Genomic DNA, 16,300 nt, shown 5'->3' on the forward strand with positions numbered 1-16,300 from the left:
AACAGTTCACGTTTCACCTACTGTTGTTAGGTAATTGATGAACGACCTGTCGGTAATTTATTACTAATAACTGACTAATTAAATATTTATAACCTATCAGTACAGGTAATACAAAGTAAAGTATGACCGTTCGTTATAATAATAACAATATTCAAATAAGGAAATCCATGTTACGGGTTACGGGCAACCGTACCGTTGTTTTTTCGTTAGTTTGAATGGAATGCCGATTAATAAGGTTACCTAATGAATATTCGTTCATTGTTGGAATTAAAAAAATATTTATTGTAATTCCGAATGGAATCGACTAGCGCCATCTACCATTAAAGTAGTAAATGTCAGTTTGATACCTATACAAACTGTACTTAATTGTTCTCTTTTCAGAGGTTATTAAAATGTAAAACGTTTCTCGTATATTTTTGTATTTTGTGTTTAGTATTATAATACCTGGACAACGTGTTAGTTGTTTTTCTGTTATATAAACAATTACTAAACATATTTTGCAGCTTTCCTTATATAAAATAACCAACAGGTATATGGGCCCAGGCCATATTTTAAAAATTGTTTTGAGTTCCAGTTTATTCAAGTGTGGGTAGTTCATTACATTGCAATTCAGCTAAAGGAAAGTGGCTAGCAGTTATGTTTCGAGAAACTGTCTGGAAGGGGAAATTATAATAACTGGCAGTTTAGCATGAGAATGGCATTAATACATGATAATGTATGGCGCTGTATTGAAGGATACCCAGTATAGATGATCCTTCAAGGGAACCAGAAAGCATTAGTCAAAATTTGTTGTATGTTTAAGCCTGCAGCTTACACATACGTAAGATCAGCTACAACTGCTAAGGAGGAAAATTAAGTGACATGTCACAACCAGTTGAAGACGAATTTCTTGGTGTTATTTTGTTAAGTGGACTCACAGCTGAGTACGACCCAATGCAAGATAAATGGACCGGACAAAAAGCGAGATTGAAACACTTAAAGGTGTTTGGATGAAGATGAAATTGAATTGAATCCAGATTTGCTTAAGAAAAAGCTTGATTCAAAATTCACATGAAGAAAGTAAAACGAATGATGCAACACAAGTTTACATATTGAACTCAGATACTGTTGAACCAGAAGATCAGAAACCAACATTTATACCTATATTAAAATAGTATATTTTGTTACTAGGAGTAGTAAGAGGCGATTATTGTGCTGAGCTCAGAAGATTGTCCGACCGAAGCGAAGCTGAGCCAAATCATCGCATTCTACTCCCGTGTAACATATACAATTTTTTTTTCAAGCGTTTTTTTTAGTTCAAATTGGAAAATATCGACAAATTCATTGTGACAACCACCAATCAACCTAATTTCCTTAGCTAAAATGTCAATACACAAACTTTATTTACTAGTACAATAATGAATTTTCATGAATTTTCATTGTTGTACTAATAACATAATGTAGTATTTCTACGCCGGCAGTACACGTCAATAATAAGCATATTTTAGACCGCTTGAAAAAAAAGTATACCGCGTAGAGATATGATAAAAGCTACAAGAAAATTCTGACGTTTAGCCTCTAGTCATTATTATTAGTTCTTACGCAATAACACCAATAACCAGGCAGATTTATTAGCTGTAAAATACATGTAACCAATTTGACCAAACACGCCCATTTTTGGTTTAGCAGATTTTAGACCAAGGCCGGAAAAAAAATAGCGACCCACTATCGGGAGGCTGCACCAGGCCAAATTTTGATTTAACGCGGATTAGCCGCTTTCCATCTCGTTAATTATCGGTTTGTTTGGTTTTTCTCTCGTCTATTTCGAAATCATAACCGCAACTGATCAATATGAACTTGACGCCTACAAATTTCGGAACCGCAAATTTAGAACGAATCGATACTCATGACTGGTTTTCTACCATACTTACTTTGGGAAACGTCACAGCTTTCGAAGCTGTTAGCCATCCATCTTTTTTCTTCTCTACCTTGTATACTTCTAAGCAGTTTTCATTGAATTTATGAATGACGAAGGCTTTACAGTCCGGACTCCATTTTACATGGGTGGCATAGTCGAATTCTACGTTTATTCGCAGTGATTTCCGGTCTTTGTTCGACAAATCTTTGGCTTCCCATAAGAACACTGTGCGATCTGCAAAAAAAGGACGAAATTAGCATTGAATATTAGTCGAGGGTTTATTAATCTTATGCTTATCTGACAGCTGTCTATATAGAGAGTAAACGAACTACTTATTAGTTTATTAAGGATGTTGCACTTTTTTAAAATCTTATAGTTTCAGGTCAAGAATCATTCTTCTGATTTTTTTTCCTTACCAAATATTTGTGGTATGTCATAACAAAAACTCCCGTATTGATTTCCTTCAAGCTTAAAGTCAAAGTGCCAATTAGTATTTGATTAGTTTTGAGGTGAACAGTTTAATAAAAAAAACAAATATACATTTACATATCTCACAAATAGGATTAACTATGATTGATCGCTGATCATTCTGCATTATTTAAACTAGTAATTAATGGTAAAAAATCTGGAATTTGATAATAGTAATGGTATGTAATGACCGTGTTTTATCTACTCGTAAAGTTTGCTTAGAGGGTGCTATTAGTTAATTTTAAAATATTCAATTAAATTAACAAGAAAGAGGGGTAGATATTCTCTGTGGTGGAAAATAAGCTTTCCACAAGTGCTAAAAACAAATTCATTTTCAACTCAAAAATGATGGACAACTCTTATATAAAAATCAGTAACAGGGAAGTAGGAACATGTAAATATGTAGTTTTTTCCGATAGATTATTATGATGTGCCTGTCAAATATTTGCCAGTGAATAATTATTAAAGAAGTAAAAAATTCTGTAATTATACATGATGTTCTGAACACTTGAGTAATTTTAACAGCGTACCTATTCTACATAAAAAAATAATAGTAGTTTACAAAACTATAGACGAAAAAACTATTTCGACATCATTTCGAGCAAAAATTGTAAAAATTGTGTAAAAAATTAAGTGCTAATGCTTCATCTAAATTAAAAACAATTCAACCTGTATTGTATGTTAAAAAACTCACCATTGTTTAGAAGAGATATCAAGGATAAATCAACTTCAAGTTCTGTGTATTTTCTGTTTATTAGGAATTTGAACAACATTATTGTTATCATTATTTGGCCAGAATCTTGGACAGGAGCTAGCGCCTACAATGTTTTCTGATGTTTTTCTTCAAGAATCACGACTAACTACAAAACAGGACGGACATTGGAGAGTTTATTTTTTTGACAATGACAACATTCTTAATTATTAGACAAATACAAAATCCTTAACAATCCTGCCCTGTGAAATGCAGTGAATCACATGCGGCCTCCTTTACCAGAATTTATGATACTTCCTACCTAAATATGTACTGTCTTAAAGTGGTATCAAGCAAGCGTTCAATGTATCGAGATTAATGATTCTTTATGAATACGTACCCTGTAAATTGCAAAATACCAGAAATGGCAGCGCTCACACAACGCTACCCACGACTGAAGAATAATAAGTCAAGTGTTAAAAATGAATTATAAATGATAGTATAAATTGTGTTTTTTTATAGATAACCAACTTGAAGAAACCTTGATTTTTTTGCTATAAGTATTACAAAATTGTGGGGGATCCCTAGGCTAAGTGAACTTATCACCTATCTTATGATTGCTACTACTTCAATTTATTTCGAAACAAGTTGTTCTATAGAGAAGAGGTAATATTTTTATCTCATATTCTACGCCCAAAGATTTTCTTAGTTTCAGGTACTGGGTGAATGCTAAAGAATAGGAAATTCATAAACTGAACATGCAACACTTGAAATAATTTTGCCAGTGACGTAAACACCGTGTGAGTGACGTAGTTTTCGGTATAACGTTGAAAGAATAATTTAATTGAATGAATTAGAAGTCAAAGGTGATAATTTTTTAAATAATTTAAATAAAGCATAATAGCACAATAAATGGTAATATTTGGTTTCAGAACATGTTTACTCGCATGTTTATTCACTTTCTTCTTGTGCTCTAACATTTTATGACAAAAATATTTGGAATAGCAACTTTATTTTAGGTAATTTTGGTTCTTTTAAATGACAATTAATAGTACGAATTGCAATTTCTATTTTGCTAATAAAAAGGGTCACTCGTGTATGATTTTTTTAAATTATTTTGTCATAACCAACAATTTTGATTTTAGAAATAATATTAGTTTATGGGAACAGAACACGTTCAAATATGAACACTACTTTTAATACTATATTCAACCTCAAATATTGATTAAAGGAACAAGCCTCATTGTTTACAATGCTATTAGTAATATGGTACCTAGTTAAACTTAACATAAATTTAATTTAATTTTATACTATACCTCGCATAGCAGTAGATCAGCATTATGTCTGATCCACTTGCTTTGATCGGTTCAATTTTGGATTTATAATATCTATTTTCTTACAAAAAATGTTTAGAGGTTAATATGCGGTTGTAATAATAGTATTATTAATAATCTTTTATAAAGCGTCAACAAAAACTACGTGTCGTAGGAAAGGAAATACAAACACGCACATTTAATAAATTAAATAAATTGGCATTCAAAATTCTTCATTAATTTCCGCAAATTTAACATGAACCATTTCACTGTGTATCACAACGTATCGTAATCACCCTGTAGTGTCTGTGAGCTGTATTGGTTGATTTCTCAAATGGAAAATTTGGCGCATGTTTTTATCATAAATGTCTTCTTCCATCCGAGACCGAAGTAAATCAACTGATTAATTACCCCATCGTCGATAAGTTATGCAAAAAGCGAACATTTTTACAACTTTCTAAGCTGGCAAAAGTAAACCCGACATGCGCTTTCACTTGATAACCACTAAAATAACATGTACAAAAAAACCGTATCGAGAATTGTCAACGTGACCATCCAACGCAACCGATTCCCAAAATGTTGAGAAATGACATATCCGTTTAGGTGTTTGAAAGTTTTTTTATATGATTCATCAGTAAAAGTAAAAGTTAATCCTATAAATAAACGATTGGTAAAATACAAATCCACCTGTTGAGTTGTTATTATTATAATATGGTCCTTAATTAGCAACTGCCTGCATTGTTATTTATTCACTGTTCCTTATTTTAGTACCGAATAACCATAATGTATGAAATAGCTACTGTCTACAATGATATCATTATAATAACATACACGCGCTAGTGAAAGTAGCGTGAAAAGGAAATTTCTCTTTTTAGTCTCAAGCTGTTAAGTAAGAGGGCAAATAAGCAAAAGTCAAGTCAACTTAGGAGATATGTACCCAACGAAACCATAATGCAAAGCTATTAACCTAAATAACTTTTTTTGGAATGGTAAACTGTCCTTTAAAACTCAACGACATGAGTTGCAATGCATTGCTGACATACTATTTTGATCGCAAAAGGGGTATAGAACTATAATTATCCGCATTGTCTTTGGGTTGGGTAAGTGATTAGATACTTTAATTTAATATGGAGGCGGAATATTTAATTGGCATATTACGTAGTACAACCCAAGAACAGGTCAACAGTTTAAGAAACCTTCACACAAACTTTGTTCCAGTAAACTTTTGCTAACCGCCTTATCGGTTATTACATAGTGGTGTAGGCGGTTTCAGTAAAAAAAGCAAAAGAACAATAAGAAAGAAAAGTCATAGTTTCTAAATTCTTTTTGGATATCATTATTATATGTTATGATCTCATACAATATATTTTCAGATATCACGTAACAAAAAGTGGACTTAACCATATCATGTGGTACATTGCTGGTGATTGTAAGTTGATGCTGAAGATGCAGCCAAATCAATAGGTTTATAGTTCAGATGTTTTATTTTTATATAACAAATTCAACTTTTAACACGCTACTGAACTTTTAAAAATAGTGTTTTAAGGCACTAGTGCTTTAAAGAAGCGTTTTAAAGCACTACTGTTAAAAGTAATCAAATAATTAATTACTACTAAAAAAAGTTCTTCTAAAATAAAATATGATATTTTAAAAACTGTCAAGCCTGTGAAAATCATACAAAATCAGTATATGTGAGTTCTGTTTTCATTTCTCCAACTTTTCTTAATAACTCTTTTATAAACAAAAGTTAGTCAAGAATTTTTCCGAAAATTCCATATTTTGATAAAATCCAACTTCTTTACATTGCCAAACCGTAAATTAAAATTCTTTAAGTCTAAAAATGAAAAAAAAATATCAGGATTACACAGGGTGTCGCAAAAAAGTATAGCATAGTCTTATTATTGTTAAAATAGTGCAATTATTTGCGGCATTGCCAAAGTGTTACAATACAAGACTCCAGAAAAATGAAAAGTCTAGTCGGCATTTTTCTGTTTTGAGTGTTTTGTTTTTGTTTAAACACCCATTTATTGAAATAATTAGCAATGGTTCAATAGTCCAATAATAAAATTATGTAAGTAATCCGGTCGATGAATTCAGACAGGCGTTTGACAACACTGCACAGAAATTTCCATCTACTATACTTTTTCTATTTTCTGTCTTAGTCTCGCGCATGTAATTTATCAACGTTTCTCTGTGCCATACAGGGTTGGCACAGAGAAACACGTTCGGTTTTTATTTGACCACACCTGTATAGTCCTATTTCTTGGTAGAACAACGGACCTTTAACATCAATAATGTCTTTCAGAACACAGTGTTACATTGTACATTTGTTACGAATCCACCAAATCAACTAAAACAAACCTACCTACTCAATATACCGAAGTATCGATTACAATCAATTGTCTAAATAACCGAATATTTGGTCATCGTTTACATTTTTAAAATCTTTCAATACTAATTAATGTACCATTAATTATTTTGAATCAAATATCAGTCACGAACGTTACTATAACCAATACATACCATACTAAAACCACGTGTACGTAATTGTAATTAGCCAATAATATTTTTGAAGATTATTAGGACGCATAATACTTGTGTTATTGAAATGATTTTATCCCTGACGCAAATCTGTCGTTTTGTTACATCATTGTTTAACAATGTAATCTACGCACAGATACTAAATTTCAAGAAAACATTTGGTCAATGATTATCTGACGACGAAAACCTTGATTTTATCAAGAAAATCGCAAAACACGTACAAATTTGTCATCGCTCTTAAAATATCTAAATACATTCAAGTGGTCCATTTTGAGCTAATGGCAAAAATAATTGACGCAATTATTTTATATTCGGTACGTCAGAGTTAGAAAAAAATAAAACATGTATAATTATAAATAAATGGGTGCCGGTGATGATCAATTTACATGTAAAAAATGGTTATGTTGCAACTAGTAACAAAAACAATATCACAGCTTAATTTAGGAACACATAACCTAGATCAGTGTAGCAAAATGGTTTATACAGGCAATAAACTGCTAATAACATTTTTTAGCGTACAGTGATTGCGCCAGTACGTGTGTGCTATTTTTTGCAACAATAATAATTTTTCGTTGCGTTGAATAACAATCATTTCCCACTTTTGTTTTGTTATATAATAAGTATACAAATTTCATTTCCTAAATTGTAAGTTGTGATTAGAAAAAGATAAGTTTGGAGAATTATATAATTAATTAGTAGACGTGAATATTTTTAATGATGTCATTATTTCAATTATACTTAATTATTATGTATTAATAGTATATTATTAACCAAGGTTTAGACAGAAGCTTTTATTGACCGTATGTCAAGTTTAAATCCCGAGGAGTGAAGCGATGAGATTATATCAAGAAGTTATGCGAAGTAATATAAGAACACCAACTCACCCATGATACCAGGGATTTATATAAAAAATTAAGATTCATCTAAGACATTCACAATTGAAGATAAAAATGAACTCTAGTATGGGAAGACGATAAAGTTCTGGAGCGCTGGAGACAATATTGTGAAGACCTGTATACCGAAGACAGGACCATAATAGACCAACAACCGGAAGATAACACACAGCAGGAATACGAGCCTTCTACTGTTTCTGAAGTAGAACAAGCTATAAGACACTTAAAGAATAGTAAGGCCTTAGGGGTGGACGGTATCTCTGCCGATCTCATAAAAACACTAAGAGAGAATGGCACCAGAATATTACACGATATACGTAATAAAATCGGGCTTAAGGGCTGCTGGCCTCAACTGGACAACTTCTGCATTTGTTCCAATTCATAAGAAGGGATCCACTAAAAAATGCGAAAACTATCGAACGATATGTCTTATATGCCACGCAAGCAAAATCCTGCTTAGAATAATAGAGAAAAAACTACACAATTTCCTAGAGAGTCAGATTCCTCCAGAACAGGCGGATTTTGTTAGGGGGAGAGGAACCAGAGACCAAATATTTAATGTTCGCCAACTAATCGAGGAAGCCCGAAAGTTCAACACGCCCATGTCCCACTATAAGAAGGACTTCGACTGTGTAAAATGGAACGGTCTCTGGAACGTACTGAAAAAAATGGAAATCCCCCAATATATTTTGTCCCTCCTCAAAAATCTATATTAAAATAACCAAGCATAAGTCAAAGTCATTCACTGCTTCGAGTCTGTTTTGTAGATTCTTTAGTTTAATATCTATCAACGACCATCAATTTAGTTTTATTGAGATTCATTTGGGGTCCCATCGCTCGACTCTCGTTGGTGACCAGATCGAGAAACACAGTGTCATCGGCGTATCTTAAATTGTTTATTTTTGGCCAAGGACTCGTCTCATTATAGGTATATTTAGGCACCCTCATAACCAACAAAGGAGGATGTGAAAGTGAGATAAGAAGGCGGATAATACTAGCTAGACTTTCAACGTCGAACTTGACAAAAATATGGAGGGACAAACATATGTATAACTAAGAATACTAAAATGACACTGATGAACACCTTAGTGTTCACAATATTCTCATATGGGTCGGAATCCTGGACAATGAAATCGACTGAAAGATGCCGAATAGACGCGTTAGAGATGTGGTGCTGGCGAAGGATGCTTCAGATACCCTGGACGGCATACAGAACGAGTGTGTCGATACTAAACGAACTAGGTATTACAGAACGCATTCTCAGATACTTTGGACACAATACTCAAAGAGAACATAATAATCTAGAAAGGCTGATCGTCCAGGGTAAAATGGAAGGCAGGACCCCCAGGGGCAAATCTCCGTCGCGATGGATAGACCAAATTAGGGAGATCACGGGAGAGACATTGCAGACGATTTTGAGGGATGCCGAGTAGCGTCAACGATGGAGACACTCAGTTGATCAATGTTCATAGACATGATGTCACCACTCTTCAGAAATGAAGATACGACTAGGAAGAAGATAGTAATATCTGAACTGTGGCCCAAATTAGTTGTTAATTTTTATTGGGAATAACAATTAAGCTACAAAAACAGTTAAATGGGAAAAGTGGTATAGAATTCTTTCTAACCTTTCTAAATGCTTTTCTTACACTCAAGTCGTAGTTTGCGATTTTTGCCTTCCAAATTGTTGTTGCTATTATGAAAAACAACATACAGTTATTGTATGGAAAAGGTCATTCGTTTGATAGCTCCATGAATCGAGCAGAGCGAGTGAGTCACACTTATCCTGTACCACAAGAGTTGATGTACAGTTGTGTTCAAGTGGGACATTCTTTGTACACTGTAAACCTGCCTATATGATGCTACAAATTTAAGTGGTAGAAGCGTACTTTTTCTAAAGCAATTTAGGGAAGGCAATAATTTGGACTATTTGTACACCGTTAAGCGGTGGCATTTGGCGTCTTATAGCAAAATCTGCTTTAGAAAGATTAGGAATACTGAGAATATCTGACTTTTGCTGATTACTGACCACTTATTGCTGTTAATGACAGCAAGACATCTAAACACAAATTTATAGACCGATTTACACTAGTCTAAAATGCGTGTGTGAAATAGATGAGAAAAGTACTATTTTCTACGTCGTCGACACATAACGTTATGATTATTTTAACAAAATCGATTAAGATTGCCTATTTCCTAACAGTATTTTTTAATTTTCATTAAGGAAATGTAGAATCCGTAACAATACTTTGACACATTCAGTTAATGTTGATTGATTGCCAAATACCAATTTTTCCGATTTTAGTTTCGATTTCCTATAATAAACGTAGAAAAAATATTCTTTTTCTTTTTAACTTTCTTATTAACTTTTTGCTGTCTCCCCCTTATAGAAAGACAGTCGGCGCCATTTTCAAACTTTAAGCTCCTGAAGATGAGTGCTTAAGTCCTCTTTAATTAGAGGCTCAATAAAGTTTATTGTAGAGAAGGCTTTGCGTTTTTCACCTTCCTTTTGTTATTTTATTAAAACTAGGTATTCCAAAAATAAAACACAATTATATAAATAATAACTTTCATATTTATTTTTTACAAAAGTTCTGCTTCATGGGATTGTGGGCAAAATAAAAGAGCTTATTAGTCCAGAATTTTCACTCATGTTTATTACAAAAATAACTTACTCTATAAAACGCATTGAGTTTAACACACAGCCATATTGCCTTAAGTGTTGCTACGTTTTAATTATAAAAAAAAACTTTATAAAAAAGTTGGTTTAACTAAAATCAATACTTAAGTATAAGGTTGAGATCAAAACTTACACTTTCGGGCAAATGATTATTTGTTTAGTTTAATTCAGTATGATGCTGCCAATCCGTGTAAGTTTGGGTCTGCGAGTATGAATCAGTGAATGTATGGAAATGATGACTATTAACAACGTTCGAGAGGTGACAATTTTATCAATAATTGCCACATCACCAAACTTTTAGCACCATTTGCGGTTAAATGCTTACAAACTAATAACACGGTCTTTAGTTACCAAATTAGCTTAGGAACCAAAAAAAGTTACAGCCAAACAATTATGTTAACCCGATAAACTATTAATTACATGCATAGACATCCAACTGTATCTTATTAACAAATTAGTGGCTGTGACTGATTTTTGTTTATAAAAATAGTTTTTACAAATTTTGCTTTTAAAAAGCAGCATTTTCCAGTATTTGAATGGACGAAACTGTAAATCAAACTCCAAATATCACAATAAGTCTTTTTGTGAAAACACTGAGATTCTTCTACTTATAGCTTGTAATACTACTTGATTGTCTTAGGTGTAAAATGTCTTAATAGGCTAATTGATCTTAGAATAACGGTGAATAACAAACAAGTGAAGCGAATGGTGGCGTTTTAAATAAATAAAGCAGGCGAGTATGAAAAAGTTGTTTGTAAGAAGCAGAAAATTGGGAACAATTTCCAATTTGCAACTTCCTGCAAACGATTAATGTAACAACTAACAACACACGAAATCACAACCATTGACACAAATTAAGTCTGCGTTGTGAAAAATGCTATTTGGACTTGATCTAGCGTAGCAGTATGCACAACGCATTTCGATTTAACTCACCAAAAATAATTCAGTCTAACAATGTTTTTTTATATAAGGGCTATAAAAATCACCGTAATCTATTTTATGCAACTGCCAAAACCAAACACTTTACGCCAAATTTGCAAAAATGTGATTATTGTATTAAAAAAATAAACAGGAACTATTTTCCAATATACAGGGTTGCTTGAAGAGTCGTAACAGTCAAAATGAATAAAACATTATTCTAAAAAACAGGTTTTCTTGGTAATGGTCTAACAGTTGTAAATAAACAAAAGTGATATCACAGTATAATGCATAGTTAAGTAATTTTGAAAGTTTCAACAGACATGACTGGCAACTATTCCGAAAAAGTGCAATAATTTTTTTTGCCAAGAAAACTAAAAAAAAAGTAAAGAAAATTTTCCTCAAAATCAGGAACCGTGAGGAAAATCTTTACTTAATCGGAATAGCATCAGATCCATGCAAGTTCGTGCGTCCTCACATGGGTCATGACCGTTTTGTCCATTTTGAATGTCTTTCTTTAGACAACATTGTGCCAAGTTTCTTAGAGATCGTCTGTAAGGAAGACCGCGGAAGTGCGGGAACACAAATGATGTGTCCACCACAGTTTTATGCAACATTTTCAGTCCCTTCAGATCATTTTCTAACCCGTGACCGATTAGAACCGTTTCGTTGCAAATAAATTTTTTTAAGTCCCGTTGCACTTGCACCAGCGTCTTTGTACTATGTTTTACAAAGTCTTCTTTGTCAACACCGCTGAATTTTGTGTTAAAATCCACCACTTCGTTTACCGGTTTCACCAATTCGTTATACACTGGTTTTCCTGTGATGTCAACCAGCGTAACTTTTACCACTTCCAAACCAGTAACAGTATAGGACATTTCACAGTCCAAACTGTAGACTCCATAATTGTCGTCCAAACGTGTAAATCTGGGCGGTTCAGTCTCCACATAGGACGAATTAACTGTAACAAAACAGAAAATTGTAAATCACTTGATGTTTTAAATAATAAGTTCACGGTATGAATAACACTCAATTAAATGTAGATAACGAGACGTAATGAGCCTGGTAATTGGGGAACGAGTATGAAGAAAAAACTTAGTGAACATGATTGGTGCTTGTTAGTTGGACAAGCAAATTGCAATTTAATCTTCATTACGTCGTATACAACTTGTATATGCCATTGAAATGAAATTTAGACTAAAAACATCAACTAACTTTTTAAACCAGACATACGTTAAAGGAATATTATAATTTAATCAATACAAAAAAAAATGCTTCAAAATGGCCCTTAAAGGGGTTTAAAGCTGTCTTTAAGGAAAACAGTTTGTTGTTTTCGTAGTTCTTCGTATTTTCTGAACTGAAATGATTACTATCTTGAATATTATATCAATAATTCCGGGTGCAGATAATAGTAATTTTCACTACTAGTGACGTTTCGCAAATAAAATATTCCTAAAAAGTAGTCTGTTAACAATAATATCGCACTAGTGCGATAAAATCTCCCATAACGTAACTCAAAGCTAGAGTTAAAAAATGACTGAAGAAAAAAATTATTTATAAAAAAAACGAACAGATTTTAAAAGAAGATGGATTTCCAAATCGAGAATAAGGTGAAAGTTTTCAAATTTTATATGATTTTGTCTAATTTGCCTATGAAAGTAGTAAAATGACAAAACAAATTATATTTACAAGTCTTCGATAATCTTTTTAATTGATGGAAAAAGACAAATACTGCCTTTTCCTCTTCAGGCCATTGGTACAAAACAAATTTTAATGCAAACAGAAGCAACGGAATTAGCAGTTTACGCTATTAAGTACTGTATAGTTAACGTTTGAATATTCAAAAATTGTAAGAAAGCAAAAATTGTTTTAGTCCTAGCTGCTTATAACAATACCTGAGAGTTTTGAGCCCTTCTTTTAGGTTTCAGGAATATTTCACGAATTGAAAAAAGAGATTAACTGAAATTCTATTATGTATGTATAAAATTTGTGAAATTTGATTGGTAATAGATATTTTCTACAATTATTATTATTGAAATCGGTGAAGATTGAAATTTGTACTAATTAAAAAAATGATTGCCAAAATTTATTAGCCAAATAGCCTGTTTCTATGTCGATAAGAACTTATCAACTATTATTGTTATTTGAATAACCTTCATGTTATTTAAACTTTTGTTAGATGTGCAAATTACTTAAAAATGTATATTCCACCATATAGTTTTGAAACGTAATAAATTTTCCAAACAAGTTAACTTTTAAATTACATGGTTTTATGCATTAGATTGCTGATTACACTTCATTCATTGTTTGGAATAGATATTAGAAGTATTTCTTAAAAGTGAAAGTAGATTTTCCAACACGCTTAACAAACAGTGAATAAATAAATGGAAAAACCTGTAAGTAGTTGATGTTTATATTGAGATTTACTCTAGAATTATTAGTACTTAAAAATCTTATATATCTTATATGTATTTTGTAATAATTAATAATGTTACATTCTGAGGAATGTTCTTGAAACCTGAAAGTTGGCATAATGCCCTTATTTCCATATGCACATAAGCTACATACATTAAGCCTGCTTGAGGAACCATTTCTTATGCACCATAAGCAAATACGCTCTTTAGCCGGCTTAAAGTTAGGCCACTAATTTTAGCAGCTTTACTTTACAACCTGTTTTCAATAATATCATTTTTCCGTCAATTCCGATTGTTAAGCCCCTTAGTACATTTCAGAACATAAAACAGCAGCTACAGTTCACAAGATTAGCTTTTTGATGCTGCTATTAGTTTTTTTTGTAATATTCACAAAATATCATTTTCATATCACAAAAATGCTGGCTGTTTTGAATATGAGTTTGGATCATTTGCACCATAATTTGTCTATAGTTCTGTAAATTAGTACACAGCAATACTTATCCTATTCATGCAAATGGCCCAAATCAGTTCCTGAACGGTTCAGAATCATGAACCCGAAAAAAGCTATCATCACTGAAATTTCAAGTAAAATTCGATGCGTGATTGCTTATTTTAAATGGGACACCCTGTATATGGTGTTCTTCTTCTTCTTCCACTTGTAGAAGGCGTACCGCCTGTAGTTCACTGATTTTGTCCCTGTGAGGTGGATTGCCAGCTTTCCAACTTTTTGATGGTCTGCCCAGTGGTCTTCTTCCTGTTGGTATGTTATCCCTGACGATTCGTGGTAATCTATCTTCGTTCATCCTGCTGACGTGTGCGTTCCAGTATCTTCGTCGAGCTCTACACGATCTTATGATATCAATGATGTCAGTTTGTCTTCTTAGGTCTTCGTTCCTTTGCTTATCCAGAAGGGTGTTGCCTGTTCTTGCGCGTATTGTTTCCATCTCTGTTATTCTGAGCATTCTTTTGGTTTTTGATGTATCGGTTTTTGTCTCTGCTCTGTAGGTCATTACTGGCCTTACGCAAGTTTTATAGATTCGTGACTTACTCTGAAGGCTTATCTGTTTGTTTCGCCAAATGTTTTTAGATGGTCGGAAATTGATGCAGCTTTATTCACGTTTCGTTTGACTTCTTCAGAGAGTCAAACGAATTCAGAGTATTCAGCGTAATATCCGAAAATGAAAAAATATACAGGCTATCCATTCAAAATAAGCAAGACATCTGCTTCTAGTTAAACCGGAAGTGACAGAAAAATAATTTGAAAATTTTTAGGATTTATCTTTATTCCAAAATCTCAAAAAATCAAATTTCTATAAATATTCACAATATATTTCACAAACCAGGAAGTAAATAAGTGCTGTACTTGCCGTTCAGCTGAACGGGAAGTAACAGATAAGATTAAAGGAAATTAGGATATTTTCATTTTATGTAATACTTTGATTTTGATGAACAGTAACAGCTTTACTGATCTCAGACAAATTAGAGATCTGTCAAAATAAGACAACTCTGAGGGTAGATATTTCAGCAATGCCAGACTTACTTAATGCTTAACAATGCTAGGCTTTGATAAGTATGGCGCATAGTGCTAAAAGAAGCCAAGCTTTATACAAAAGCTTGTACAAGCTTATAGCTTATCCGAATTAACGGAGAATACGACCATTAATCAAGTACTTAGTACAGCCTAATCACCTAAACCGCAAATATTACTTATACAGAATCTCGATTGCAATTTTAGAATTTTTGTGAATAATAATCAAACTTACCAACTGGTTCAGCCGGTCCTGCCCACACATGAAGATCCGCAGTTACACAGCCAGGTGAGCTGTTAGCCATTTTACAACAGCTATGCTCCATGGGTCCATACGGCCCATTTACAGTCTGGAGCTTGCCTGGATGATAAAAACACTTCTCCATAGTGATGTATTTTTTAGAAGTGGTGTAAAAGAAGTGTCCGCAACGCGAGCAAGTATGTGACCGTGCATCTTTCCACTTAATGGTGCCCGGTGCTAGTTTCGGTGGCATAGTCGGGATCGAATCTTCACCAGCTGGAAAGAGAAAAAATAAATGTAAAACTTTGAAGCAAATTCACAAATATGAAAAGCTGATTAAGCAGTTCGTCTTGTGTTTCGGACATCGGTTAAATATAATTTAGTCCAGTAATCAACTTTTTATTGTTCATATATGGTAGTGTATATGGGTATTTCACAAGTTGATCCAGATCGTATAATCCCATATAATTGGTCAGACATCTCTACTGTACTTACCTATCGAACTGGGATACGTGAAAGTTTTACACTTGACACATGTTAAACAATCAAAAAAAAACGTTCTTAAGAATCTTCAGTTGTTAGCTCTTTGCCTGATATATACTCTTCACTGATTGACGATGATGATATAGCATGTGTTAAGCTTTAACAGCACATACTCCTCCACGTTCACATTTAATTCACTGGTAGAGAATACCCGAATGCAGGTGCGTAAAGCA

At 33.0% G+C, this 16,300-nt stretch overlaps 1 protein-coding gene across 5 annotated transcripts in view; it reads right to left on the reverse strand.

Annotated features, from left to right (window-relative positions):
* The window catches only part of LOC145740461 (transducin beta-like protein 2), a 64,473-nt gene that overhangs the window by 5,223 nt on the left and 42,950 nt on the right, over positions 1-16,300 (reverse strand). For 4 of the 5 annotated variants that reach the window (XM_081996047.1, XM_081996048.1, XM_081996046.1 and 1 more), the window contains exons 6-7: positions 15,579-15,860; positions 10,432-12,362 (exon numbers count right to left, since the gene is read on the reverse strand). In XM_081996047.1, coding sequence (XP_081852173.1) covers positions 11,809-12,362; positions 15,579-15,860 — 836 coding nt within the window. In that variant the 3' untranslated portion in view covers positions 10,432-11,808. Of the gene's footprint in view, positions 1-1,910; positions 2,132-10,431; positions 12,363-15,578; positions 15,861-16,300 lie in introns of those variants that run through there. The other variant, XM_081996050.1, reaches the window with a different exon arrangement.

The sequence above is a fragment of the Ips typographus genome, linkage group LG1 (assembly GCF_016097725.1).
Source record: "Ips typographus isolate SLU linkage group LG1, UJ_Ityp_2.0, whole genome shotgun sequence".
Classification (NCBI taxonomy): Eukaryota; Metazoa; Arthropoda; class Insecta; order Coleoptera; family Curculionidae; genus Ips; species Ips typographus.